This window comes from Equus asinus, chromosome 7 (assembly GCF_041296235.1).
Source record: "Equus asinus isolate D_3611 breed Donkey chromosome 7, EquAss-T2T_v2, whole genome shotgun sequence".
Lineage (NCBI taxonomy): Eukaryota > Metazoa > Chordata > Mammalia > Perissodactyla > Equidae > Equus > Equus asinus.
In genome coordinates, this window is record NC_091796.1 from 82,440,598 (window position 1) to 82,468,509 (window position 27,912).

Here is a 27,912-nt window from a genome sequence, read left to right on the forward strand (position 1 = left end):
ATTTGGTTTTAATCTTTTACAGTTATTAAACCAAGGAGATTTAACTGAAAGACGGACATGAGCATGGGTGCTGAGTCCTGGAAGAGCAGCTCTATCTGATCTCAGAGCGCATATAGTGGGAACAGGATGCTTATGGCTCACGATCTGCCAGAACCAAAATGAATCTGTGGACAGAACCTCGCTTCTGCCTCTGTTCATCTTTCCTGGCATAGAAGATGAATGTAGGAGAGCTTCTCTTCAAACTACCATCTAATCCAGACAAGAAAGAAAGCAGTGAATGTGGGCTGGGTAACTATACCTACCTCTCTTCCCACTGCAAAATTCTGGGATGGACTTCTCCCAAAAGTGAATATGATTATGTGTTGGCTGAAGTTTCTCAGTATGACTGTTGAGAGGAGGTTTTCCTTTGAAGAGTTTTCATCCCAGATCCAGCTGTCTTTTCACATGGATGAACTAAGTCCTGCCACCAACCATAAAACTTCACCAAGAAGTTGAGCTTTCAAGATGCCTTGTTGCTTTGGAGAAGGGAGTGATGTCAATTCTGTTGTGACATTCTCCCTTTAGCAACCTGAGTAAGAGACTCTGCCACTGGGCTGCAAAAAAATAAATTACTTGAATCCCTACTTGGCCCAGGCTGAGGTACTATCTCGTCCTATACACCTCTACTTGGTCACTTTGTTTTCTTTGTTTATGGAACATACAGTAGCATGTTAAAAGCTTTTTTTTTTTTTAAGTTAAAAATCACATGGTTCAGAGCTTAAAATGTTTTCCCTTGAAAATAAACAAAACAGCCCAGTCAGTTCTTTGGCTCCTTGTTTTGGACAAAATTTGTTTTCTTAGACTGGAGATTAAGAAAATAGTTTAATCTTTCTCTTTAAGATAGGGCTTGGATTTACCCTTTGGATTCCATGCAGGTAAAACTGAGCTCAATGTTCTTGGGGAACATGACGTAAGCATCTTCATCTCTAACTAGCAAACCCAGATAGTGGTTATCGGAGTATCACTCTGTCATCACCAAAAAGGACCCTGTCTCAGTCTAGAAAAATGACAATAATAACAGATACTTTTGAATTTTTCCAGAAAGTTAAAAAAACATGAGAAAGGTACTTCTCCTAGAGGAGGCACTCTTGCTACCATCCTGTCTCTACAAATACTGAGAGAGGATATCTAATTATTATTGGTGAGAAGAAAAGTATTCCAAAGATCACTTACTAGTAGAAAACCATGGCTGTCAGAGAAGCTTCAGATTTATTTAAAATGAACCTCATGCTGACACACACACTCACAGTGGCACATTCTAAACAGATAACAGGAAAGAATTAACTGCTGTTTTAAATAAAGTAACTGTAGTTCTTAATTTGTTAATGACACGCATAGTCATCCCGTGCTATGTAGATTGAGTTCATGTCAATTACTTGTATTCTTAAATTGCCAGTTTTTACTTCTTGTAGCCTGACTTTTATACTAGAGCAGTGGTTCTTGACCAGGGACATTTTTGCCCTCGGGACATTTGGGAATCTCTAGAGACATTTTTGGTTCTCACAACTAGGGAGAGGAGTATTGGCATCTCGTGAGTAGAGGCCAGGGATGATGCTAAACATCTACAATGTACAGTACAGCCCCCTCTCCTAACACCCAAAAAAAGACTCATCTGGCCCAAAATGTCAATAGTGCTGAGATTGAGAAACCCTGGACTAGATGTTGCAAACTCGTCAACCCCCTAGGTGTTTTGTTTTGCCCACACAGTATTTCCAAGTAATTTTTTAATTCGTTGCTAACACACAAATTTCTGGCTTCTATTGAAAATGCAGTTGATCCGGCAATTCTGGGCCTGGATTCCAGCAAAGACTCCAGTCCCTACTCTCCCCTACTATTTTACACCCAGCCCATTTGATCCATTTATGTTTCCTGACTAGCCCCTGGAGGCATCTGGGCTTCTGCCCTTTTTTCTATACCCATAGTTTAAGTGTGAGGTACAAAGCAAGAGCCCTTAACTTGCTCTGATCCCTCCACCCTGAGCTTCTCCAGATTTATGTGAACCATTCCATTATCTGCTAATTTTCCCCATTTTCCTAGAGCAACCATGACTCAAAACTTAAATTTTGCCTGCCTTGACTCAAGCCCAAGTTAGCAGCTTAATATTATTGAAAAGCAGTAATTTTAAGTGTCCTGTTTAAGCAAGTGATTTGAGATTATCTAGCAATTCATAAGACAGCTTCTCTGGTTCCTTCTCGGGGCTTGTAGGCTGTTCCAGAGATTCTTCTAAATCCTGCTCTGGATTTCTGATGCCAAGTTTTGCAGTTTCGTGGGTGCTGCAGAATAAATTAAAGCATATGAAATAAAAAAACTTAGTTAAAGAAAGCATTATGTAAGGCTTAAGGATGATTTCAACATTTTCATTATTTTATATGGAGTGTGAAGGGAAATTTCTAGGGGGAAAACTGGAATAAGAATTAGGGGAGGGGGCCATTAGGACTTAAGAGACAAAACAAAATGGAGAATCATGGAGAGACAATGCTTTTCTCCCTTTGACACACGGTATCAGTGGAGGAGGTGGTGCTGATGAGTTACCTTTAAAGAGTGCTGGATTTTAATACATCATGGTGCCCATGCTGAGGGGAAGAGAAAGGCTTTAATTGCTCAGGGTATTATAGTTTTTATTGTGGCTCTATAAAGGTTTTGCCTTCAATTATCCAAAAAAAGAGTGCTAGAAAAACAGTTTTGTCATTTTATAGGAAGTAAAAATATACATGATTTTTCTTCGAAAGTGAAGTGGAAGAATTTTTGACTGATGGCATTGGAACTGGGATTGGAAAAATGATCTGTTTCAAATTGAAGGAATCTAAACCTAATATACAATGGTTATATTTTATTTACAACTGCACCACTCTCCAAATTTGAATGTGTTCCTTGGAGATCTCTGGAGTAGTATTCTATAAATATAGGATTGTGATCTCAAAATGTGAGTGGCTCTTCTAAAGCTTCCTTCCAGTGGCATTACTAGGGATGGCAACTTGAGAGCATGACAGCAGCATCTCAGATTACCTGGGACAGTCACGGTCTTCTGACTGCTCCTTCCACCGTACAGCTTGGGTGCCCTGACCCTTGTCTCTCACAAAGTCTTCATCCAGGCCAGCCTGCTTCAGGGAATCTCTGTACCGTTGTTCTGCTTCTTTCCTGGCAAGGTCCTGTGTAATGGAAATTGATCTGCTGTAGCTGTCTTGTGAATTACCAGATAATTCTAAATGACTTGCTTAACTTGTGTACTTACTAGATTCACCTAGAACCTTGTTTTCAAGCCTTAAAATACATAGGACCCACCTGAAGATCTTGTTAAAATGCAAATTCCCATTTAGTGTGTCTCAGATGGGGCCTGCAATTCTGTATTTCTAACACTCCCAGGAGATGCCAACTGTTGATTTGGGAGCTATCCCTTTGAGAAGCAAGGATTTAGATTTTTGGAAGACCAAGTGAGACCTAGATGAAAAAGACTAAACTTTTAAGATTTTAGGATTTATTTTTAATAAGATTTAATTTTAAGATTTAAAAGCAACCAAACCATCATCAGGAACACTAAAAGATAAACAGAAAATAAGCACTATTAGTAACACTCTTAACAATAGATAGATGGTCTGCATGTGAACCAGAACAAGGTTGTTTTTTGTTTAACTACTTAAGAGCGAAATCATATAGAGTACTTTGTATTTTTCCTAGAGTGGTGAAAGATCTGTTGAGATCTGAGAGTGAGCTTGCTTGAAAAAATAAAAAGAGAAAAGGTTATTGAGAGGTTTTAAACAATACAAGCTTCTAAGTAAATCCAAGACAGTCCAGTGTGTGTGTGATAAATGTATAGGGGTGGAGAATGAACCCAGGAAATGCCTAGATAATGCACTGGCTATATGGTGGAGAGAATGCCCAGAAGTTGGAATCAGGTCGCTAGGGAACCCCGACTTTTGTCTGAAACTGGAGAGGAGAGAGACCTACAGAGCCTGATGCAGCCCAAAGCTGCTCGATGGTGGCCTCGGTAAGGCTGTTCAGGTAGCTCCAGAGCCTTAGGGAGAACTCAGCTGAGTTTAACTTCCCTAAAAGTCCAGAGAACATCTTAAAAAGGATTATTCCAGCCCGAAAGCCACTTAATCTGGAAAGGGCCTTGTAGGATGCTTGTGAGTATCCCAAACTCTGGAGACCTATAAATGTGCTACAGCTGTAGTGGTGGGTTTGGGGGGGGGGGGTATGTCCAGGGCAGGAGCACTGCAGGAGGAGAGATGACATTAGTAAGTTATTCTTACTAGCACAGCCAAACTGCCACTATGTGTCTGGGATCTAACCCCTACTCTGATTCAAACTGAAACCTAGACCATAGTGAAAACTCCAGGAAGTGAAATATCCCTTTATAGATGCCTTTGGAGTCCAGTCTTGGATGAAATCAGTCCAAGCAACATTCATCATTGCACTATTTATTTTGGGGAAAGATGGTAGAATTAAAATGAGCCCAAACAGAATCTTTCTGAGCCTCAAGGAAATGTTTAATGCTCAGATTTTAAACTGTTTAATCATTCCTAAGAGCCCTTCCATCCAAGACAGAAGGAAAATGAATGATTTAGTTTTACCTTAGTAACTTGTTCGAAGAGATAGGGCCTTGTTTGTATTCTCTTCTTCATCTCCTCCAATTCTTTCTTATACTCTTTTGCTCTTTTACGGTCATTTTTCCTGGAATTAACAAGATTTTTAGAATGAATTCTGTCTTTTTCCAATCTGGAATACCCTTCATTCCAATTGAGCAGAGTAACTCCCCAAGGACATTGTAAATTCTGAACTGTGCCTGGCAAAATCCTTGACTCAGTGCGATTACAGGAGCCTACCCTAAAACCTCCATTTTGCCAGTCCCAAGGCCAATTATCCATTGGATCCCAAGACAGGCACTCCTTTGACACGTGGAGGACACTGACCGATTCTCTTTCAGCTTTGCTTTGAACACCTCCTCCAGGCTTTTATGGGGATCCATGGCTTTTGCACGCAAGCTCACGGATTTAGACATTGCTTGACACTTCTTTTTGTGCATCTCCAACCACTGAGTACTCTCATCTGCTTTGTCCTTTTTTTCAAGTGAACTTCTAAAGAGAGGGGGCAAAAAAAGAATACAGATGACAAACTTGGGTATATTTAAACGCAAGCTTAGTAGCTTTTCTGGAAAGTAAACTGGTGTTTTCCATGAATGGGGTGAGTAATCACCACACTGGCGTTTCAGAAAAAATAAGATTGAGGTTAAATGCATTGGCAGATGAAGCCTTCCTAGCACTATAGACACAGTGATTTTTCTGCCCCAGGAGAAGTTAACTAATTGAACATGTGAGTTAAAATATCCTTACACTCAGGATTCTTGCCTGTATGGAAACAAAATAATACTGACAGCTACCATTTGCTGAGTTACCTACCCTGAACCAAGTGCAGACAGGGAGCAATAAATGCTTTATTATCCATTTTTTTTGTAATCCTTGTAACTACCCTATGAAGTAAGGACCATAAGCCCCTGTTTTTATAGGCAAGGAGATCGAGCCTCAGGGTAAGCTACCTGCTCAAAGCTGCCCAGTATGCCAGTGAAAAAGCCAAGATTAGAACCAGGATGTCTCATTCCCAAGTCTGCCCTTGAGCACTTTGCTATATACAGTGGGCTGGAAGGTGCCTAGGTTCATGGTCCTTTGGGAATACAAATCTGCATTTCCACAAACTGGAAATAGGCTTCCTTCGACGCACAATTTGGGGTCAACTTGCAGCACTTAGTGTAAACATCATTCTACAAGGTACCATGGAGAGTACCTCTTCTAGGGCTAAGCTGCTTGTTATACCACAACCTCTCCTGCTGACTTCCACTCAGAGGCCTAGTAGAGGAACTCTACTGGGGCGCTGGCTGGATGAGAACAGTATCATGACAGTCAGGTCAGTTAAAGAGTTAAAAAATAAGGAGGCTTCTCATAGTTCCCCGAGATGAATCTCAGAGAATCTTAAATCTGTGCAATGGCTGCCTCATCTCTATGGCAGGGTCAGCCCCCTGCCGTCATGCTTCTCTGCATGCCTGTTCCTAATGGCTTCCTCTTTCATCTGTGGGTCTTCACCCATGTTCTCTCTGTCTGGAACCTTCTTTCTTTCTAGCCTTTATCTGACTAACTCCTCATTCTTCAGGTTTCACCTTAGACATCTATTACAAGAGCCCTCTGCTCCAGGCTGCTCAGTGCCCCCACAGGCCCCCGTAGTCCCCCATCATTGTACTACTCCCCAAATATGGTAACTTCTTTGCTTTTCTGTCTTTCAGACTACATATTAAAGCATAGGTTCCACAAGGTATCTCAGCCTTAACGTTATGCCTGGCACAAGTCAGTCCCCCATGAGTATCTGCTGAATGACGGCTAGGTGTTCTCCAGCACTAAGTGTGGACAGCCACTTGTATTCCTGTCCTTGATCAGAGAATTCCCTTCCACCCCTTTAGGCCTCTGATAACGAACAGGATGCCCAGCAGCAGGCTGGTTTCCAGCATTTAGGCCAAGAGCTGAGCATTATAAGTCTCATGAAGCCTGACCACTCACCTGACTGCAGATTCCCTCTTCCTGGTGGCATCTGTGATGTGCACAGGAAGGGTGTTGGCGGAGAGGGAAGCAAGGCCACTCAGAGAACGACTCCTTGGCAAGGGTGTAACAGGTGGCTCCACAGAGTCCTAAAAGAAACGAAGGGTGGTATTGGTCGGACAGCATGTGTGATTAATTTCTATCTTAACTAGGATTCCGTTTCAGTGAAGGACTAGTCAGAATATTCTTTTTTCTTCCTGGGATTAAGGCAAGGGTAATGAGATCTCCAGCTTAGTAATCAGGCCAAGACTTAGATATCAATTCTAAAGTTTTTAAATCTAATGAGAAGAGTTATTTGGAATTGGTATAGGGACACAAGAAATTGATCCCAACTCCCTGCCTTCCAGATCTGCTTGGACTTGTTTTTGCACAATCTCTTTCTAGAAAAATTCCCTCTGAAGGTAAGGAAAGGAAGTATTCTTGTGACCCTAAGTTTATAGGAATTGTGGATCTGCTTACAGCTGAGCCAGTGTTTTAAAAAAAGACAGAAAAATGTCATGAGAAGTGCCTTCCATTAAGACCTGGCCTGTGCCTGTATTTTGGGCCTCAGGCCCTGCCCCTCCCATGGCTGCCTGAGCTCTCACCGTCCTCCCTCCAGAGGCGGCAGCATCACAGGGCCGCTGAGTGCGACGTAGGCTGGCATTTCTCAGAAAGAAGGGCTTGCTGTGAGTCACCTCTCTGGTGTCCCTTCTCTTGGCAGCTCTTCTTTGGAAGGCCTTGTAAAGGCCTTCATAGTCAGGGACAGCAGGATTCACACGAGGCTGGAATCCAAAGTCAGTTTGCAGAAACCCAAGCTTTTCCTCCTGGGTTCGGGTGGCTGTGCGAGGCCGTGGGTCAGCCTGGCTGCTGGAGGAGGCGATGGGGGAGGAGGCCTTCTGGAGCATGTCCAGGGCTCTCATCTGGATGCGAATTTTCCTGAAGAGCTCAGCTTCTGTGGAGAAAAGGCAGGGTGGTGATGGGTGAGAAGGGATCAAGCCTCATACCAAAAGGTTTGGAGAACTTTCCCTCTTTAAAACACCAGCAACAGGAATTTCGTGAGCCAGTTGATATCGTGTGGGAAGCTTGAAATTGGCCAGGATAGGAATATTCATACCACGAAAAATGGCAAACTCTACAAATCAGCTTGCTTTTCCTTTTTTCTGGAGAGCTCGTTAATAAATGTTGACCATGACACCACTGCCGTGTGCCAATCAGGTTGCAGAAGCAGCTACCATTTACACTTACTGAGCATGCACTTTCCACAGTTCCTTCTTCAGAAGCGAGGCAGGAGGGCTGGCCCAGTCACCTGCTCCTCTCCCAGGTCTCCCCATCTCAGAGGAAGGCCCCAACACCCACCAACTGCCCAAGCCCATGGCCCAAATCATTCTTGACTCCTCCCTCTCTCATCTCATCAGTCACAAGTTCTGTGGTCTCCTGCTCTTTAACCACATTCCAGTCCAGTCTCTTTTCACTGTCCCTGCTATGAGTTTCAAAATTTCTCAACTGAATTGTTGGAACTAGCCTCCTATAAATCAACATCCCTCCATTCTTGCCCTCCCCCTTTAATTATCTCCACAGCAGAGTGATCTTTCTGAACTGCATGTCTGATCATAAGCCACCCTATTTAAACCCTTCAGTGGCTCCCTGGTGCCCTTAGCATGAAGTCTAAACTCCCTCCCATGGCCCACAAGGCTCCTGTGGCTGGCTGGTGCCTGCCTCTGCCTCTCCACGCCCTCTTCTCTCTACCCTGGACCTTTCCATCCCTTGAATGTGCTCAGCCTTCTCTTACCTCCATGCTGTATCTCTTCCTGGTACACTCCTCCTCCCTCTTCATTGAGGGAGGCCCATCCTTCAGGGTCAGCCCCAGTGCTCCCTCTCCCTGGGGACCTTCCCTAACTCTTCTTACTCCTTACCACACCCTAAGTCAGGTCCCTCTGTTATATGCCCCATAGGACCCCCAGGCTTTCCCCTTTAATCTTGCAATAACTCATCACTTTTGTCATTATCTGTCTATTATCTGTCTTCCTCCCATGTCCACGAACTCCATGTCGGTTTACTCACCGTAGAATAGTGCCTGGGGCGCAGCACATGTTACTGAATGACTGAATAAAGCCTGAGTCCCTTAATCAAGCTCCAGTTTTTGGAATATGTACCTCACCAGGATGAGGGAGTGAGGGGACTTTCCTCAGGGGCAGCTGGCTAGTGGTGGCACTGGCCTAAGCTGGTCCTTGGATGTCTCATTGGTTCTCTGCTCTCACACTTGTGCTGCTGCAGAGGCCTTCGCATCGACTCACTGAGAGAGGGGCCAACAGGACAAACCTAGAGGGCACTATAGGACCTCTGACTCCTCACTCCTTACAGGGCTCCCCCTTTGTATAAATAGACCCAACCCTACCCCATGGCCTGCACTGAGCGTGGCCTCTAGCAGGTCCACCGAAAGCTCATCTGCCAGCCAGGCTGACCCTAGAGCCAAACTAAATCCCTCCAGCACCTCTTGGTACCCCCAGGTACAAGGCAGCAAGGTGGCAGGAGTGTCTTTACCTTGGAGTTTGTCCCCGAGGGCTGGCTCCAGAATGGACTTGGGGATCCTTCTGGTGGCTTTCTGCTTGGGGACCTTGGCCTTAGCTGTGGCGGCCAACTCCCTCTGTTGAGTGGCTTCCTTTCGCTGTTCCTCCTTTACCAGGAAGCTGAAGGGCTTCAAGGAAGAGAGGAGCAGTTCCTTCCTCTTCTGGATCCCTGCCTGCCTGCGGGCCTCATTGCGCTCCATGATCTCCTGGTAGAGCGGCAGGTAGACATGTGCAGGCACAGGTTGTGCCCGGAACTGCCGGTGGCACTCCGCCTCCTCCTGACCCTGCCTCTGGGCCTGCTGCCTCTCGTGCTCGAAGGAGGCAGGTGAGGCCAGCCACTGGGCCTTCTTCCGGGCTTCACGCAGCGTCATGTGGAAAGGCTGAGGGACAGTGATGGATGACACCCAGGAGCTGATGCTTTTGTGCTGGGAGGGAGACCTGGAGCCTGAGGGTGGCTGGGGCTGGCCCTTGGGAATGCTGGAGGGAAGGGTGCTCAGGGAGCTGCAGCGCCTTGTGGAGCCACACCTAGGGGGAGAAAGCAGCTCTGTTCATGGGGGACAGGGCAGCCAGGGGGCCCAGCTCCCCTTCCCTGCTCCTCCCCAGTCTTCCCTTCCAGCAGGTCACAGCCAGCTTGTCAGCCTAACATCACAGCCCCACAGGCCTCAAAGCCTGCACTTCTCAACTATCCTCTCTCTTTCCCACAGCCATCCTAGCAGCCCTAGTAGGAAGTCTCTTCTCAGAATTGATCCAAGAATTGACGCTTTGCCCTCCAATATTTTCATTTGGTAGAGAGAAGAGGGGAGGGCTTTAGAGTCAGACCCAGATTCAAATCTTGCTTCAAACAATTACTTGCTGTGTGACCTTGAGCATGGTTCTCTTGGAACTTCAATTTAGTCATCTGTAGAATGGCAAAAATAATATCTACTTGCAGAGTTATTGGGAGGAGAAAATAAATATTAAATGAGATAAAGTATACATGCACATAAGAGGGTTTGGCCTAGGTAAATGTGGCTCATTGCCATTCTCAGGGAGGTAGTGTGTCTGAGAGAGGCATCCCTTTAATCAACCCAGTGCTTCAGGTGACTAAGGGTTACCCAAAGTGATTTAGGACTGGTGGGTAGGAATCAGAACATGTTTGGATCCAAAGGCTAATTCTGAGCTGGACCCTGGCTAAGTGGCAACGTGCAGAAGTGGCCTTTGCTTTACTGAGGAAGAAGAGACCCAGAGCCATGACATGACTTGGCCAGGGTTGGACAGTGAGGCAGCTGTGGAACTGCAGTGCCTTACCTTGGAGACTGGGGGCACTGGCCCTGTGGCTTCTCCCTGCCTTTGTCTCGGAAGAAACTCTCCAGGTCCTCATCATCTTCAGAGAGGTTCTCATCACTGTCTGGGTCGGACTGACATAGAGATTCCAACAGGCACCACCTGCCTTTCTGCCTTAGTACCTGCAGGGTCTCGTAAAAGCTCCCAGTAGAGTCAGAAGTAGAATCAGTCTCCTCCTCTGGGCTGAGGAACTCATCGAGTTTGCCAGCCCTGGGCAAAACCAGCCCATCCCCAGATAGCTCCTCTTCTGCCTCTGTGCCTGAGGAGGACTTGGGGGGAAATATCTAAAATGAAATAGAATAGACCATTGGTCAAACTATAATTTTATTAAAAAAAAAATTTTTTTTTGAGTAAGATTAACCCCGAGCTAACTACTGCCAATCCTCGTCTTTTTGCTGAGGAAGCCTGGCCCTGAGCTAACATCCGTGCCCATCTTCCTCTACTTTGTATGTGGGACACCTCCCACAGCATGGCTTGACAAGCAGTGCCATGTCCGCACCCGGGATCCGAACCGGCGAACCCTGGGCTGCTGAGAAGCAGAACGTGCGAACTTAACCACCGGGCCAGCCCCATCATACTATAATTTTAAATTTACTCAAACATAACTATTAATTTCACTTTGAATAAGCCTCTGTATATTAGAGACTGGGGAGGAACAAAGAAAAATGAGATATTTTCCTTGCTTTAAAGAATTTTCACAAATTGACATGTGGGGTGTGCTTGGTTCCCTGCTTCACGCAGCGCGGTGAGCATGCACAGTACCTGCTCTGCACCATGCATCCTGTCCCTGCGCTCCAGGAATTCTACCTGTGACCTTGGCCACACTCTGCTCTACCTGAGTTTTACCTACTTGTTGCCAAACTTTCTTTTCCTGCTTCCCCTGTCTACAGTTCTGCTTTCCTCATATTCTAGCAAATTTCCACTCTGTTAAGGAATGGATAATTAACAGGAGAGACAGTGTGGTCTAGCTGAAAGAGCAATGTCCCAGAAAGTGGGAAATCCAACTGGGTTTAAATACTCCATTCATTCAGAAAATATTTACTGGATGCCTAATCTGCAGTGGGCATTCAGCTGAAAACAAGACAAACAAGGTCCCTACTCTCCTGAGGCTTACATTCTAGTGAAGGGAGACAGACAATGTAAGATGGTAATAAATTCAATGAAAGCCATCAAACTGTGAGATTACAGAGTGATGGAGTGGCTATGGGAAGCTTCCCTGTTGACAAAAGCCCATCAGATAAAGACCACTGGGAGGGGCTTTTTCTGGGGTTAGCTTGTCCTGAATGATCCCTGAGGAGGGTTAGGGGAGGCAGGGATCAACACTGGATGGATGCTGTCACGAAGAGGGCACAGTGTAGTAAGTGGGTGATTAAGCAATTTTTATTCAAAAGGTGATGAGACTAAAGTGGGGCTGGGTAAGTAAGCATGATCATTAGATGAAGGGGGCGTTAGTCATTTTGCAGGTACAGCATGGCCCTTTGAGAAACACTGTTTTCTGCTGATCTTGTTGCTGGCCTTATCTGTGTCTGTTACAGTCTGAGTTGGGCTTTCTCAGTCCCGGGCTGATTTTTACTTTCTCACTGTGGAGGAGTTTTGGATTGACACTTGAGAAGGAGCCAGCTTTGCTAAGATCTGGAGTAAGAGGGTTCTGGGTTCAAGGAACAGCAAATGTAAAGGCCTTGAGGCAGGGACCTGAGGCAGGAGCAGATCTGACTCCTGGAGGTACAAAGAGGACCAGTGTGGCTGGAGGACAGTAGCATGAGGCGAGCGTGGGGCTGGGATGACTGGCTGCAGCTGGAAACCCCTTGGGAGCAGGCCTCCCGGTGACACTTGGTGATAGTTTTACAGGGTTCTCTGAGGTCCAGCTCTAACACAGAAAAGAACACTGACTTCTGAGTCAGGTATGTAAGTGCTCTAGTCCTTACTCTGCTCCTGAGGAGAGTGAGATCTTAGGAACATTTCTTTTGTAAAATGCCTTTCTTGAGATATAATTCACATACCATACAATTCACTTATTTAAAGTGTATAATTCAGTGGATTTTAGTATATTCAGAGTTGTGCAACCATCACCACAATCAATGTTAGAACATTTAAATCACCCCCAAAAGAAACCTCACACTATTTAGCAGTCGCTCCCTATTTTCCCTACTCCTCCCAGTCCTAACCCTTCTCCCACTAGCCAGCCCTAAGCAACCACCAATTTACTTTCTGTCTCTACGGATATAGGGGCAAATTTCTTAACCTCCCTGTGCCTCAGTTTTCTTTCCTGCAAAATGGAGACAACAAAAGTACTGTTAGTCCTAGGGTAGTTGAGAGGATAAGCGAAAACGGAGGGTCGTTGCTACGGTTCTATGAAGAGGCTGACATAAAGCTCAAGCGGTTCCGGTCACCAGTCAGAGACCGCCTCCCGGTCCCCAAACGCTGCCAATTTTAACCCCACGCCCCTCCGTGACACACCCCTGCCGCCTGTCTCCAAGGCAACGGCGAACAGTTTCCTCTCTTACGGATTCCTTTCCGGGGCGCAGACCCCATTGCTCCCCTTCTCTTTCTCTCCTCACCTGACGGCTCCACTGAGCGCCGCCGGAGGCCCCGGCAGGCCTCCCCACGGTCATCTCCTCGGCGCTGCAGAGACAGAAGCAGCGGCGACAGCAGCTAACACCCCAGCGGCCGCTGCGGGGCTAGCTATGCGAGCCAAGCTATGCGAGCCAGGTCCCGCCCCTTTTTAGCTTTTCTTCTGATTGGCTCTCTGGCGGATGTATGACTCCCCCCCTTCATGCAGCCTCCAATCCTTCCCGCCCAAGGAGGCAAGAATCGTTTTCTGATTGGCCTATTCTCTTCGCACGTTCTAGTTCCGGTTCTGAGGTGGCGGCTGAAGCTGCAAGTGATTGGAGGGCTCTGCTCCGGAAGTGCTAGCTCCGGCGGGCCGAGCGGGGCGCCGAGCGCGGCGCAGATGGGCACCATGGCGGCCCGGCTGGCTGTTAGCCGTTGGGTCGCTGCACGTGCAGCTGCCCGGAGAGGCCCGCTGGTCTCCTGCCGGAGGTGGTCTGGCGTCGCGACGGACACCGTGTACGACGTGGTGGTGTCGGGTGGAGGCCTGGTGGGTGCTGCCATGGCCTGTGCCTTGGGTAAGCACAGCTCCGGGGCGGTAGTGGCGGGGCGCAGGGCTGTGGAGCAGCGACGAGGACTATGCGAGCCCTGGCATTGTTTGCCCGAAGTCTGATCGTTGCGGATCTTGTGGTCCCTGCCTAGAGGAGACCCAGGGCCCCAAGTCAAGCATTGGTTCTTCAGGGTTGCGAAGGGTCAAAAGTGGGAGGGGCCTTAGGAGTCCTTCCAGCGCGTGGGGAACCAGACCCGTCCAGGGTTATTTAGTCATGGGCACAGTTGGAAGGGATCAGGCATTGTAGCATTGGGCTAGGCGTTGTTTTTAAAAGAGCTTCATTGAGATATGATTTGCGTACCATAAAGCTCACTCACTTAAAGCATACAATTTAGTGATTTTTAATATATTCACAGAGTTGTGCAGCCATCACCAAAATAAGTTTTGAAACATTTTCATCATCCCCAAAAGAAACCTGAAGCCATTAGTAGTCACTGCCCATTTCCCCCAAAACTCCTCAACCCTAGGCAGCCACTCCTGTACTTTCTATCTCTATAGATTTGCCTTTTCTGGATATATCCATATACATGGAATCTACTTAATGTTTTCAAGTTTCATCCAGGTTGTAGCATGTGCCAGTACTTCATTCCTTTTTATGGCTAAATAATATTCCATTGTGTGGATATACCACATTTTGTTTATTCGTTCATCAGGTGATGGATGTTTGGATTGTTTCCACTTTTGGGCTGTTACAAATAATGCTACTATTATCTTGTATACAAGCTTTTGTATAGACATGTGTTTTTGGTTAACTTGGATATATTCCTAGGGGTAGAATTGCTGGGTCATATAGTTAACTGTGTTTAACATTTGGAAGAAGTGCTGGTATTCTAAAGTGGCTGCACCGTTTTACATTCCCACCAGCAATACATGAGGAGTCCAATTTCTCTACATCGTGGAGCGCACTTGTGTTACCTTTTTGTTTATAGTCATGGTAGTGGGTGTCAAGTGGTATCTCCTGGGTTTTTTTTTTTTTTTTAAGATTTTATTTTTCTCCCCAAAGCCCCCCAGTACATAGTTGTGTATTTTTAGTTGTGGGTCCTTCCTGTTGTGGCATGTGGGACGCTGCTTCAGCATGGCTTGATGAGCGGTGCCATGTCTACACCCAGGATTCAAACCAGCGAAACCCTGGGCCGCTGAAGCAGGGCGAGTGAACTTAACCACTATCTCCTGGTTTTGATTTACATTTCCCTAATGACTACTGACGTTGAATATCCTTTCTTATGCTCCTTGGTCATTTGTAGATCTTCTTTGAAGAAATGCCTATCCAGAACCTTTGCCCATTTTTAAATTGGGCTATTTGTCTTTTTATTATTGAGTTGTAACGGTTTTTTATATATTCTGGGTACAAGTCGCTTATCAGATAAGTGATTTGCAAATATTTTCTCCCATTTTGTGGGTTGTTCTTTCACTTTCTTGATGGTGTCCTTTGAAGCACAAAAGTTTGAAATTTTGATGAAGTCTAACTTATCAATCTTTTACCCCTTGTGCTTTTTGGTGTCATCTCTAAGAATTCATTACCTAACGCAAAGTCACAAAGATTCACTCCTCTGTTTTCTTCTAAGAGTTTCATAATTTTAGCTCTTACTTTAAGCCTATGAGCTACTTTGAGTTAAACTTTGTGTGTAAGGGGAGGTAAGGACTTTGCTTTTGCATGTATAGTTCAGGCTGCTCCTCTACCTTGTGAGGTAGATATTATTTTCATATTTTATGTGAGGAAACTTGCTTAGCAAGGTTCAGTAAGGACCAGAGTCTCACAGCCAGGTGGTAGCAGAGTCAGAATTCGAATCCCAGCCACCAAACTCCAGATTGTTTCCTGTTAACAAGTGTACAGTGACTTTTAGAAATTGGATTTGAGTTTTTTGGCCTGACAAATTAAAGGCGACTAATTGCATGGCAGTCTTTGTTGACTTCACGATCAGGAGATGACAGACACATCTTCCGTAGTGTTTCCTGCAACCGTAGGGGATAAGAAATGACAGGTACTGCCAAAGCTACTTCGTTGTTTAAGCAATCAGAGTTTATTTGTGAGGGTAATAAAGTGAGGAAAAGAAAGGCAGAGAGCTACAAATCGGTACTTACAACATCCACACCACAATCAGCCAAGGAAGTTCCAAAAGGTTTGCGGCGGTCAGGAGTGCTGATTCTTTTGGTCTGGGGCAGAGCGTCCTCTCCTCAGTGAGACTCCCGTTTGTTCTTTGCTTGTGACTCTCTTTTATCCTAATGTTATCTGGGTTCTAACTTGGGGTTTCAGACATTTGGATACTTAGAGTTATTTCTTCTTGTTCCCATGGATGGGATGTTTCTGTAGGTCAGTCAGGTGCCCGTTGGGGTGGCCAGCCCAGACAAGGAACATGACGCAGGACATATTCTTATTAACTTGTGCCTTGGAGTCAGGGTCGAAGTGGCCATCTCTGGCCCCTAGCCCAAACACTTTCTTTCTTTCATGTAGGGCCCAGGTCCCAGTGGCCCCGAAAGGTGGGGAGGTCAGTGAACCCTGTACACCTAAGATGGGAAACTGGTGGGAAGTAATGCTTTGTATGAGCTAATGGGCTCATGGTAATTATATAAAATAGTAATTACGTAAAATATTATCAATTATTGAACACTTGCTATGAATAGCATCTTTTGAAGTATTTTGCATACATTTTTACTTAATCCTTATAAGCAGCTTGATTGTAGATTGTGCAGATAAGTAAGTTAAAGCTCAGAAAGGTTAAGTAACTTGCACTCCAAAGTCAGTAATTAGGAGATACAAAGCGTTTCTGAGACAGATAAAACTTTCTGGCAGGTGTAGACCGTTGCTCCCTGACAGCTATTTTGGTTGTACCTATTGGTAAATGGGTTAAAATTGTGGTTCTCAGACTTGAGTGCATTTAAGAATCACCTGTGTTGTTTTGTTTTGTTTTTGAGTTTTGAATAACTAAGACAGGCACATATACAAAATTCAAAGGGAATTTTGAAACACAAATGGGTATAGGGTATACACTATAAAGCATATAAAGTAAGACTTCTGTTTTTTATTGTTAGCCAGCCAGTTCTCCTCAAAGGCAATCATTGTTACTAGTTTGTGGGACATATTTTAAAAATGTGGATTCCAGGTTCCACTTCCAGTGACTGATTCAGTTTGTCCAGATGGGGCCCAGGGCCAAATACCTCCGCAGATGGATACAGGAGGTCTGCAGACCACACTTTGCGAATGAGAAACACTGGGAAGAGCTTAATTGTCTTTTAGTGACTTTACCTCTTAATTTTTTCTACAATTCTGTATGATATGTACCTGAAACAATTTTCAATCTTACTACAACTTTAGCGTTACAATGTTGGTGTTTTGTTATCTTTGTATTAATTTTTTTCTTCCTATTTTGTACTTTTTCTCACCCTCTCCCCTGACGCTTCAAGGAGAGAAAGTGGCAATTCTTTTATAAATGTAAACAGAGAATTCTGTATTGTGACTATTTATTTTTCTGTCTCTTCCACAGAAGTATCAATTCTTAAAGTCAGGAGTGACTTTAAACAGACAATTACAGTGTAGAATTCTCTGCTGAAGTTTACAAAAGAAAGGTCATGGGCGGAGTACCCCAGGTGGTGAGAGTCACTGCTCTAAGTTGGTCAGAACTGCCAAACATAGGCTTACGAAAAACTGTTCGCACACCGGCTAATTTCCTAAGAAAGCTCAGAGGAAATACTGAACGTAAAACACAGCAGCTGAAGCTCTGGGAGGGTTGGGAATCCGTCACGCAGATTGTCCAGTGAGCAAGCCTCTGCTTCTTCCTGTACAGCAGTTGAGACTGAGCAGTGTGAGAGGGAGACTGACCCTGGGCGGGTCCTCCAGCCCAGTGCTTGGGATTTTGTGCATGCTAATGTCCCCCTTGATCAGATATCCCAAAGAATATTCTTTGTTAATAGTTTATATGCTGATCAACTTTACTTTTTATTTCAACATCCTCTTAATTTTAGACAGCTGCTTTAAAAGTGAAAAATTTCCAATAGGCTCTTCATATTTCTCCATAAGTGAGTTTATGTTTTCCTTGATTCTTTTCTTCAAACTCAGATTAGTTTATGTTTTAGGCTTGAAATATCTATATTTCCTTCTCACATTGTTATTTGTAAATTATATTCTCTAGTATTTTTTTCTCCAAATGAGTATCCTAAAGTGTTACATTAAATAGCTAAAAAATAAAATATTGAACCTGGCTATATTTTATAATAGTTCGGAAATGTAATGATTTTCCTTTTAGTTTCACAGTCTCTCATTTAAGAAAAATGTCTGGTAAGACATTGAGTATCTGCATTATGGATTGAGGAGCCATAAGAACAGAGATGGTTCTTGTCCCCAAGGAATTTAGAATCTAGCAAAGGAGAGATTTGTAAATAACTAATAGAAGGAAGAATGAAATGAAAGCTGCTCCAGAGAAACAAGCAACTGACCTGTCCTGGGGGAGGAGGTGCGTGGGTGTTTTATGAACGCTGCTGAGAAGGTGAGGCTGAGTGAGTAGGATCTGGAGGGGGCAGGTGTGCATTCTGGTGGAGTGGCTACTGCTAGATCAAGGTGATCAAGGCGTAGAGGTGTGATGGACCAGGAAGCAGTCCCCTCTCTGCAGAGTGTGGCGCCTGCTCCCATCCTCCCACGCAAAACTGCTTGATTGCTGCTGCCCGCAGGGCGGCCCGGTCCACCTGGTGGACTCTCTTGTTCACTGCCTGGACAACTGGTTGACCTTGATTTTCTCACTTCCTTCATTGTATGTTAGAATAGTGCCACTCTTCTCATTTAGGTTCCAAAATATAAGGAGGGTGGAGGTTTGTGGGTTTTCTTTCCTCGTTATTAAGTAAAACCTGTAGTGCTTCTTCTCTCTGGTAATCGCATCACATTTTTTTCCCTCCTTTCTTGGCAGCGGCGATTCCACTGCTTATCGTTTCCCTGTATCTTTCTCTGAGACACTGTGGAGGGACTGTCTCTTGTGCTGCAGTCACCCAGTGACAAAGTCCTCAAGTCCCCTTTTTAACTTTCTTACACAGATGTTTTAGGGCCAGATGTTTTAGGGGGGTACAATTGATGTGTTTTTTGGCTTCCTTTTCCTTCTTTTACAAACTATAGTTTTTTATCCTTTATTTAATCTTGAGGCTGCAGTGACTTTGCTTATGAGCTCTCTTTTTCTGTTGAACAAGATTTGTGATTTATAGTGACTTAATAGTTTGAAGACTGGTGTTCAAATACCGCAGCCTTCCTTTTTTAACTTCATTCTTCCTCTGTAGGGAATTCTCTTGGCTTGTTATGGCTTTGCCGTTATTCCCTTCTTTGCACATGGCGCGTGGTGGACTGCCTGGAGAGGCCCTACAGTCATGGGTCGGGTGGTTCGCATGGCTGAAAGACTCCACATGGCGTTTCCTTTCCGTGCGCCCTGTGAGGAATTTGTATCCTGAGGGCTAAGGATTTAGTTAATCTGTTGCTTCTCTTGGAATTGAGAAAGGGAATAAATTCTAATTTTCCTAAAATGATATATAATATTGCTTTTTTTTTTTTTTTTTAGGATATGATGTTCACTTTTGTGACAAGAAAATCCTCTTGCTAGAAGTAGGTCCAAAGAAAGTATTGGAGAAATTGCCAGAAACTTACAGCAACAGAGTCAGCTCCATTTCCCCTGGCTCTGCAACCCTTCTCAGTAGTGAGTAGAAGATCCTCTCTCGTAGAACCAACCTCCTATTTCTCTTGGCTTTCCAGTGTGTCCCCTAGGGCAGGGTCACCAGAGCATCTGGCGAGCAGGGAGCTCACCGAGGAGGGGTTGGGTTGGTAATCTTGTGCATAGCTGAAGATGAAGACCCCTGAAATTGTTAATGTGTCAACTCCCAGTCTGAGGAAGACATCCCTGCAATGTGTGGATCCATCATGCAGACTTTATGCGTGATGTTTTGTCATCATGAATTGGTGGGACTGAAACTATATGAATTAATTGCGACCATTCATGGCTAGTACTGGCACCCTCTTCATTCCCAGAGTCCACCCTCTAGGGCACTAGGGAGCCTGCATGCTAAATGCCTTTGGGGTATAGATGGATGTGTGCACATGGAACAATTAAAAAATTGTCTTTAGGTCTCTGCCAAATGTTACTCCCTCAGTCCATCCTATCTAGAACCACCATATCTAAAATTAGACTCTCCATCCCTCTTTAGCCCCTTATACTGCTTTATTTTTCTTTATAACCCTTACTATGCCTGACATTATATTATGTATTTGTTTTTTGTTTTCTGTCTCTCCAACGAGAGTGTCAGCTGCAGAAGGGCAGGGACTTGGTCCCTTTGGTTCCCACTGTATGCTCAGTACCTAGAGTTGTATCTGGCACATAGTAGGTGCTCAATAAATGTTTCGTTAGTTACCGAATCTGTTTAGTACTGTGGAGTTGAAAAAAAATAGTTGAAAAGCAACAAATAGTCTTTATCCAGAGAGTTTGTGACTTCAATACGATGATGAAGAAAAAGAAAAATATGGGTTTGGTTTCCTTTTTTATTTCCCCTGCTTTAACGTTTTGGGGGTTTTTTTTGTTTTTTTGAGAAAGATTAGCCCTGAGCTAACATCTGCCACCAATCCTCCTCTTTTTGCTGAGGAAGACTGGCCCTGAGCTAACATCCATGCCCATCTTCCTCTACTTTTATATGTGGGACGCCTGCCACAGCATGGCTTGCCAAGTGGTGCCATGTCTGCACCCAGGATCCGAACTGGTGAACCCCAGGCCGCCGAGAAGCGGGATGTGGGAACTTAACCACTGCACCACCAGGCCAGCCCGTCCCCTGCTTTAACGTGATTTGACTTTTTGATCATGAACTCATGCTGGGTCGTTTTTCATGCTGTATCATCTGAACTGGAGAACAGAGTAGCTTAGCTCCTAGCATGAAACAGGATTGAAGTGGAGAGTATTTTTTTGTTATTGGAGAACACTGAAAACAACCTCTTACTTAACAAGATGGAGGGATAAAGGGGAGCCCAGGAGGGAAGTGGGTCCCTGTGAGATTGCTCTGGTCTGTATACAGATTCTTTGTTTTATAGGTTTTGGTGCCTGGGACCACATCTGCAACATGAGATACAGAGCCTTTCGGCGAATGCAGGTGCCTCCTTTATCACTTTTGGCAAGATATCTTGGTCTGCCTTGTGTTAAGATATGGGAGTCTATGTTCTTCAGGTTTTCTGTGAATGTGGGAATAATCTCAGTCCACACTCAGTCTCAGGAATTGTGGGAAGCATTCCCAAGAGAATTTTCTTCCTACCTTATATCCTGCCAGAGGGACTGACAAATTGATTTTTCTGATTCTGTCACTGGGGAAAGCAATACTCTATTTCTGATTGGAGTAGTGTTTCCTTTTCTTTGGATTATAATACAGTCTTTCCCTTTATGTTTCCAGGTGTGGGATGCCTGCTCGGAGGCCCTGATAGTGTTTGATAAGGATAATTTAGATGACATGGGCTATATAGTGGAAAACGATGTCATCATGCACGCCCTCACTAAGCAGTTGGAGGCTGTGTCAGGTGAGGCATCCATCTCTTCCATCTTGCTTTCACTCTCTGGAAGGGGAACTGCTTCACAATTGTAGTACTTACTGGAAGAAATGATCCCTTCTACAGATACTGAATGTCCACCATAAAGAAACCGTCTGATGGTTATTTCAGGGGGGTTCTTTTTCTACACCTTTATTCAGGTATAATTTGCATGCCATAAAATTCACCCATTTTAAGTGTACAATTCAATGGTTTTTAGTATATTTATAGAGTTGTGCCACCATCACCACAATATCATTTTAGACCTTTTCTCTCGCCTCAAAAGGAAACCTTGTGCCCATTTACAGTCATTCCCCATTGCCATCCCCAGCCCCTGGCACCACTAATCTACTTTCTGTCTTTTGGGATTTGCCTATTCTGGACGTTTAATATACATGGATAGAATCATACAATATGTATTCTTCCGTGTCTGACTTCTCTCACTGAATTTTTTTTTTTGAGGAGGATTAGCACTGAGCTAACTACTGCCAATCCTCCTCTTTTTGCTGAGGAAGACTGGCCCTGAGCTAACATCCATGCCCATCTTCCTCTATTTTATACGTGGGAAACCTGCCACAGCATGGCTTTTGCCAAGCAATGCCATGTTTGCACCCAGGATCCGAACTGGTGAACCCCGGGCCGCTGAGAAGCGGGACGTGCGCACTTAACGGCTACGCCACCGGGCCAGCCCCTCACTAAACATGGATTTTTGAGATTCATTCATGTTATATAGCATGTATCAGTACTCCATTCTTTTTTTTATTACCAAATAGTATTCCATTGTGTGGATGTACCACATTCTGTTTATCCATTCATCAGTTGATGGGCATTTGGGTTGTTTCCATTTTTGGTGATTATGAATATATGAACATTTGTGTACAAGTTTTTGTGTGGATGTATGTTTTCATTTCTTCTGGGTGGATACTTAGGAGTAGAATTGCTAGGTCATATAATAATTCTGTGTTTAACATTTTCATAAACTGCCAAACTTTTTCAAAGAGGCTGCACCATTTCATTTTCCCACCAGTAATGTACAAGGGTTCCAGTTTCACCAGACCCTTTTTTAAAATAGCCATCCTGGTGACTGTGAAATGGTATCTAATTATAGTTTTGATTGTACTTCCTCGATGACTAATAATGTTGAGCATCTTTTCATGTGCTTATTGGCTATTTGTGTATCTTCTTTGGAGAAATGTCTATTCAAAATCTTTTGCCCATTTTAAAATTGGATTATTTGTCCTTTTATTTTTGAGTTATGAGTTCTTTATATATTCTGGATATAAATTCCTTGTCAGATATGATTTGCACATATTTCAGGGTTGTTCTAGAGAGAGAAAAGTTGGAAGCAACTTAAGTGCTTTTTGATATAGGATAGTAGCTCATCCATGTAATGAACTTCTCTGCAGCTTTTAAAGACAATTTAGATCTAATATTTAGTCACTTAGAAATGTGTCTTATATTTGTGAAAAAAAGTATGTGTCCTGTGATCCCATTTGTGTGTGAGAGTGTGTGGGTGTGTGTGCATATACACACATGGGAGATCATCTGGAAAACTATTTGGCAAAGGTTTAACTGTAGTTGTCTCTGGGTGGTATGATTAAGGGTGATTTTTTTCCTCCTTTTGAACCTTTCTTTGTTGTTTAGACCTTTGCAGTGAGATATCATTTTTATGATCAGAAAAGTAATATGATTTCCAGTGGGAAGAAAAATCTTATGAAATCCAGAACTTGTTTGAGCCTATGGTATCCCCAGCTCCTTTGCTCTGAAAGCACATTGGGTTCATTTCTGCGTAGAGTGAAACTAGAGGAGCAGGAGCGTGAAGGCAGAGAGAGTGCCTGGCGCAGGCTGGTAATGCAGTGGGAACTTACCTCTGGTTTTTTTTTTGACACTGATTCATCCCTGTGACTTCTGTCATTTATCAGTTCTCAGACCATAGCATTGATCACATGAGTTATTTTTTAGATTTTACTTTTCTTGTTTAAGAGTAAATGATAAGAGACAGCTCTCCTGGGACTTTGCTTTAGGTTTAGTTCTGGCTTTTTCCTCAGCCTGTGTGGGCCGCCTTTCTAATGTTTGTTTTTTTCTCTTCTGACCTCCCTAGACCGAGTGACGGTTCTCTACAGGAGCAAAGCAGTCGGCTATACCTGGCCTTACTCATTTCCCATGGCAGACTCCAGCCCTTGGGTTCAGATTACCCTAGGTGATGGCAGCACCCTCCAGACCAAATTGTTGGTAGTTGAAGATTCTTATTTTGCCAGGGGTCTTGCATATCCACATCTTATCCTGGATTCTAGGGCCTCTAGTTTCAGATCTAAGCTATAGTTGAAGTTAATTTTAGGCAAAACTTTTGGTTGTAAGGACCAGTGCCACTCAAACCAGCTCAAGTTAAGATGGTCTTGTAAATCCTGTACAGGAAGCAATCTCCTGGGCTGTCTTAGGTCATGAAATAAAGGATAGCCAGCCTCACAGGGACAAGAACCAGAGTGTCAGAAACTGAGGCTGTTCTTTCCCTTTTAGGAGTCCCTGCAGTCACTCATCTCCTTTCATCTGGTGTTTGTTTCTCTCCTTCTGTTCGTCAGCTTCCCCTTTTACGTAGCCGCCATTCCTAACCTCACATTAGGACTGTTCGGCTCCAGTGCTTACTTTATTGCTAATTCAAATATCTGGAGAATTTGGCTCAGTTTAACCTATGGCTGGCAACTCTTGGGTCAGATGTCCAGCTTTGGTCCATTAGCTGAGGCTGGGGTCACATGTGTAAGGCTGCTCCTCTAAGGCTGCAAATGAGGCAGGCATGATATAAAGTTACCTGCTGTGATAAAAAGCAGGCTTGCCAACAGTTGGAACCAGAGAAAACTTTTAGGAGGCAGAGACAAATTTCTGGAACAGTTTCACTTACTAAGAGGTCGTAAGACTTAGCAGGCTCTTGTTTCCATGCAGATTGGTGCAGATGGTCACAACTCAGGAGTACGGCAGGCTGCTGGAATCCAGAATGTTAGCTGGAACTATGACCAGTCTGCTGTCGTCGCTACTCTGCATTTATCAGAGGTAAGATCCTGAGTCCACCATCTGGGGACCCCACTTCTCTTTAATAGGTACTAGGTACTTCTCACAGAAATTCTTTCTCTACTGTAGGCCACAGAAAACAACGTAGCTTGGCAGAGATTTCTTCCCTCTGGGCCCATTGCTCTGCTCCCGGTAAGAAGTCCTTCTGGCTAGTCTGCTTAAACATCTCCAGCCTTCCTCTTTTAAGACTTCACTTTCTTTCAGTCTTTTTTTTTTTTGTAAGATTTTATTTTTCCTTTTTCTCCCCAAAGCCCTCCGGTACATAGTTGTATATTTTTAGTTGTGGGTCCTTCTAGTTGTGGCATGTGGGATGCCGCCTCAGCATGGCTTGATGAGCGGTGCCATGTCCGTGCCCGGGATCTGAACCAGCGAAACACTGGGCCACTGAAGCAGAACGCACGAACCCAACCACTTGGCCACGGGGCTGGCCCCTCCCTTTCACTCAGTCTTTTTCTGGTTTCAGGGGAATATGCTCAGGCTAGCTTTGTTTCCTCTTCTTATCTTCCTTTATGCTTGAGAGCTCCCAAGAACAGAAGTTTTAGTCCTTAGTATTGATGGTCTTCCTTTGACGCAGCTCTCAGACACCTTGAGTTCCTTGGTTTGGTCCACATCCCATGAGCACGCAGCAGAGCTGGTCAGCATGGATGAGGAAAAGTTTGTGGATGCCATTAACTCTGCCTTTGTGAGTATCGGCTTGTCCAGCTGATGATGTGTTGCAGGGTAGGTAGAGAAAGGTGGTTTTGAGTAAAGAAGGGAATAACCAACCAGCTGCCCCTTTGTAACTGTAACGCTTGATCTGGATTACATGGAGGAGGGTGTTCAGGGAAATGCAGAACAGCAGAAATTAATAACTTGTGTGCTCTTCTGAGGGTTGTAGGCTGCTGTTAGGCTACCTGAAAACAGCTGCCTGGGTGGTAGTTACTTGGATAAGTAACTTTTTCTGAAGCTGTGATACTTGGATCATTTTGAACAGCTCGTCTAGGTTCCCAGTACCTGAACCTTTGCAGCCTGATTCATCACAGTGTTCGTGGGGAGAGGCTGAGCACATTTCAGCAGGGGGCGTAAGAGTAAGCTTTGTAAACAGACAAGGGGTCAGTACTGGTTTTACCTGTTAATATCCTGAAAAATGGAAATAGTATCACCAACCTCTCAGGGTTTAATAATAATAATTAGTAATAGTAATGAAAGTCTTTTAAAATGAGAGAATTTATGTAAAATGCTTGTAACATACCTAGTATATTAGAGATGCTCGACAAATGGTAATAATTATTCTGGAGTAGACACAACCTTTAGATAACGTGGGCACCCATATTTTTGGGCTTAAGTGCCACATTTATCTGAATTCACTAATAGTAATAATTGGTAACATTTGTTGAGTGCTTACTACGTGCTAGGTACAGGCGCTGAGTTCTGTGTGTATTTGTGTATTTAATTCAGTGACCCTTTGAGATAGGTACTATTATTAGGCCCATTAGAAAGAGGGGTAACTTACTCAAGGTCATACATCAAGTGGCAAAGCTGGATTCTGAAACCAGACTGGGCCTCGAGCCTGTGCTTTTAACCACCGAACTGCACAACCTTACTAATGACTTCACACTGGTTTACACTGAATTACTTGAGCTCCACTGCTCTGTAGTAACAATAAGCATAAAAGGAACTGAACATACTGAAGTGGCTTCCAAGATAAATGTGAATGCTACCCCTCTCTGAGTCATTTAGCATATATTCCTGGCACAGGCCTTTGCAGCATATTCATTCAGCAACAGTTACAAGTGCCTTCTATGTAGAGGGCTCTGGAGATAGAGAGACAAATGAGACACAGTCCCTGCTTTCAGGAAGCTCGTAGTCAAGTGAGAGAGAAAGATAAATAAATGACAATTTCAGTACAGTGGTAGAAGTATGCATAGGATGCTATGGGAGCACAGCAGGGTTTGGAGGGAGGTTTACAAACAGAGGTGACAGCTTCTGGATGCTCTGAGATGTTATCCTGGTGAACTAGTAGTGGGAGAACATTCTAAGCAGAGGGGGATGTCAGAGGCAAGGAGATGTTGCAGAATGAGCTACACTGTGGTTGGCATATGGTTATTGAGGGTGGGGATCAATGAAAGGTGAAGTTCAGAGGTAGGCAGGGGCAGCTGGTGAGCAGTTTGATCCTAAAATCTGTGAGGAGTGATGGGAAGTTATGTTTTGCATTTGTTTGAGGGGCTTATCATTTGTGGTCCAGATCACTTTAAGCATGTTAGGTAGCATTATCCTTGGCTTTGGTTATAAAAAAGTTTTCCTTGTTGAATTTTTAATTCCCTGCTAGTCACTGATGAAATTTTACTTTGTTTGTTTTGTGGCTGATGCTGTTCAGTGGAGTGATGTTAACCACACGGACTTCATCGACTCAGCTGGCACCATGCTGCACTATGCGATTGCCTTTCTGAAGCCCACTAAGGTCTCAGCTCGCCAGCTGCCCCCAAGTGTAGCCAGGGTGGATGCCAAAAGCCGAGCACTATTTCCTCTTGGGTTGGGACATGCTGCTGAGTACGTCCGGCCTCGGCTGGCGCTCATTGGGTAAGATAATAAGAGAGCAGGGCTGCTCCCGTCTCACTCTGCTCCTGGAGGCCACACCTGAACTTTTCTTTATTCATAGGGATGCAGCCCACAGAGTCCATCCACTTGCAGGACAAGGGGTCAACATGGGCTTTGGGGATATCTCCAGCTTGGTCCACCACCTCAGTACTGCAGCCTTCAATGGGAAAGACTTAGGTAAGGATTCAGGTATCTTAAACAAGTATCCAGAAGTAATGTAGTTAGGGAAGATCAGGACCCCAAAATGGCTCTCAGTAGCCAGATGTGGTGGACATAAGTGTATCTGGTTTGCTAGGAAAGAAAAGCTCACTGTTGGATTAGGGATTTAACCTTTCCTCTTTCCTCCAGGCTCCATGAGCCACCTCACAGGTTATGAAACAGACAGACAGCGTCACAACACTGCTCTTCTGGCTGCTACTGATGTGCTAAAACGGCTCTACTCCACCAGTGCCACTCCACTTGTGCTGCTCAGGACTTGGGGCTTGCAGGCCACAAATGCAGTCTCTCCACTCAAAGTAAGAAGGCGCTCACGGCTCTCCAAGAATCTTGCTGAGGATTCACTTTGCCAATGACTGTTAAATTCTTTGAATTAATTTTCTTGCTTATAAAATTATGGTCTCTGTCTACCTTCCCCAGTGGTTATGAGCAGAGAGTCTTTGCTGGGCTTGTGGGTGCTCGGGCCCACAACTAAGCAGGACCTTTATATAAGGAAGGGCTTAAAGTAGTCAGTAGGGATTTTTTAAAGATAAAGATGTTTAAGCTACTTTTGCTGCTTGGCCAGCTTCTTTCCTGAGAAACTTCCCCTTAAAGACACTTTGGAGGAACTTTTGGGAGGTATCTATCTGGATCTTTTGCTAAGTTTTTGCTTTAATCACTTTGGATATTTTAAAGTATTTTCTTTACCTGCCCTCACACTTTAGTGTCAGAGTTTATCACTCACTTTGTTTCATTTTTCTCCAGGAACAGATTATGGCCTTTGCAAGCAAATGAATGCTCCCCTTCTGGAGATTATGTGGATGACAAAAGAACATCCTTTCCCAAGACCATCATATATTCTCAAGATTTAATTTAATTTAATAAATTTACTTAACCTTAGAA

At 44.3% G+C, this 27,912-nt stretch overlaps 3 protein-coding genes across 10 annotated transcripts in view; 2 read left to right on the forward strand and 1 right to left on the reverse strand.

Annotated features, from left to right (window-relative positions):
• ZNF410 (zinc finger protein 410) overlaps positions 1-799 on the forward strand; it is a 43,456-nt gene extending 42,657 nt beyond the window's left edge. For all 6 annotated transcript variants that reach the window (XM_014835646.3, XM_014835648.3, XM_070514047.1 and 3 more), the window contains one exon: positions 23-799. In XM_014835646.3, the coding sequence (XP_014691132.1) occupies positions 23-61 (39 nt within the window). In that variant the 3' untranslated portion in view covers positions 62-799. The remainder of the gene's footprint in view (positions 1-22) is intronic.
• On the reverse strand, positions 732-13,186 carry FAM161B (FAM161 centrosomal protein B). The gene is made up of 9 exons (XM_014835640.3): positions 13,048-13,186; positions 10,454-10,773; positions 9,141-9,691; positions 7,205-7,551; positions 6,582-6,709; positions 4,950-5,114; positions 4,611-4,710; positions 3,046-3,188; positions 732-2,312 (listed from the first exon to the last, which is right to left on the reverse strand). Exons 1-9 carry the CDS (start codon positions 13,099-13,101, stop codon positions 2,174-2,176), a joined length of 1,947 nt encoding a protein of 648 aa, XP_014691126.3. The 5' UTR covers positions 13,102-13,186; the 3' UTR covers positions 732-2,173.
• COQ6 (coenzyme Q6, monooxygenase) lies at positions 13,066-27,912 on the forward strand. 3 transcript variants are annotated; one of them, XM_014835649.3, is made up of 13 exons: positions 13,066-13,198; positions 13,339-13,614; positions 19,178-19,312; positions 20,689-20,747; positions 21,042-21,165; positions 23,276-23,406; positions 24,112-24,219; positions 24,307-24,369; positions 24,812-24,919; positions 26,594-26,796; positions 26,876-26,991; positions 27,163-27,329; positions 27,775-27,912. In XM_014835649.3, the coding sequence occupies exons 1-13, from the start codon at positions 13,174-13,176 to the stop codon at positions 27,802-27,804; spliced, it is 1,545 nt and encodes a 514-aa protein (XP_014691135.3). In that variant the 5' UTR covers positions 13,066-13,173; the 3' UTR covers positions 27,805-27,912. The 3 variants fall into 3 exon arrangements, with proteins under 3 accessions (XP_014691135.3, XP_070370152.1, XP_070370153.1); XM_070514051.1 differs by lacking the exons at positions 13,066-13,198; positions 23,276-23,406 and having other exon boundaries at positions 13,387-13,614; XM_070514052.1 differs by lacking the exons at positions 13,066-13,198; positions 27,163-27,329 and having other exon boundaries at positions 13,393-13,614.

What these genes read in the sequence shown, in the direction of transcription:
- FAM161B (XM_014835640.3), bottom strand. Translation starts at nt 13,101, where the DNA reads ATGACCGTGGGGAGGCCTGCCGGGGCCTCCGGCGGCGCTCAGTGGAGC. An exon ending in GCAAAGCTGAAAGAGAATCG is followed by an intron (nt 4,711 to 4,949) that starts GTCAGTGTCCTC and finishes TGTTAATTCCAG; the next exon opens with GAAAAATGACCGTAAAAGAG. An exon ending in GAAGACCGTGACTGTCCCAG is followed by an intron (nt 2,313 to 3,045) that starts GTAATCTGAGAT and finishes TTTATTCTGCAG; the next exon opens with CACCCACGAAACTGCAAAAC.
- COQ6 (XM_014835649.3), top strand. Translation starts at nt 13,174, where the DNA reads ATGCGAGCCAAGCTATGCGAGCCAG. An exon ending in CTCTGCAACCCTTCTCAGTA is followed by an intron (nt 19,313 to 20,688) that starts GTGAGTAGAAGA and finishes TTTGTTTTATAG; the next exon opens with GTTTTGGTGCCTGGGACCAC. An exon ending in CTTCAATGGGAAAGACTTAG is followed by an intron (nt 26,992 to 27,162) that starts GTAAGGATTCAG and finishes TCTTTCCTCCAG; the next exon opens with GCTCCATGAGCCACCTCACA.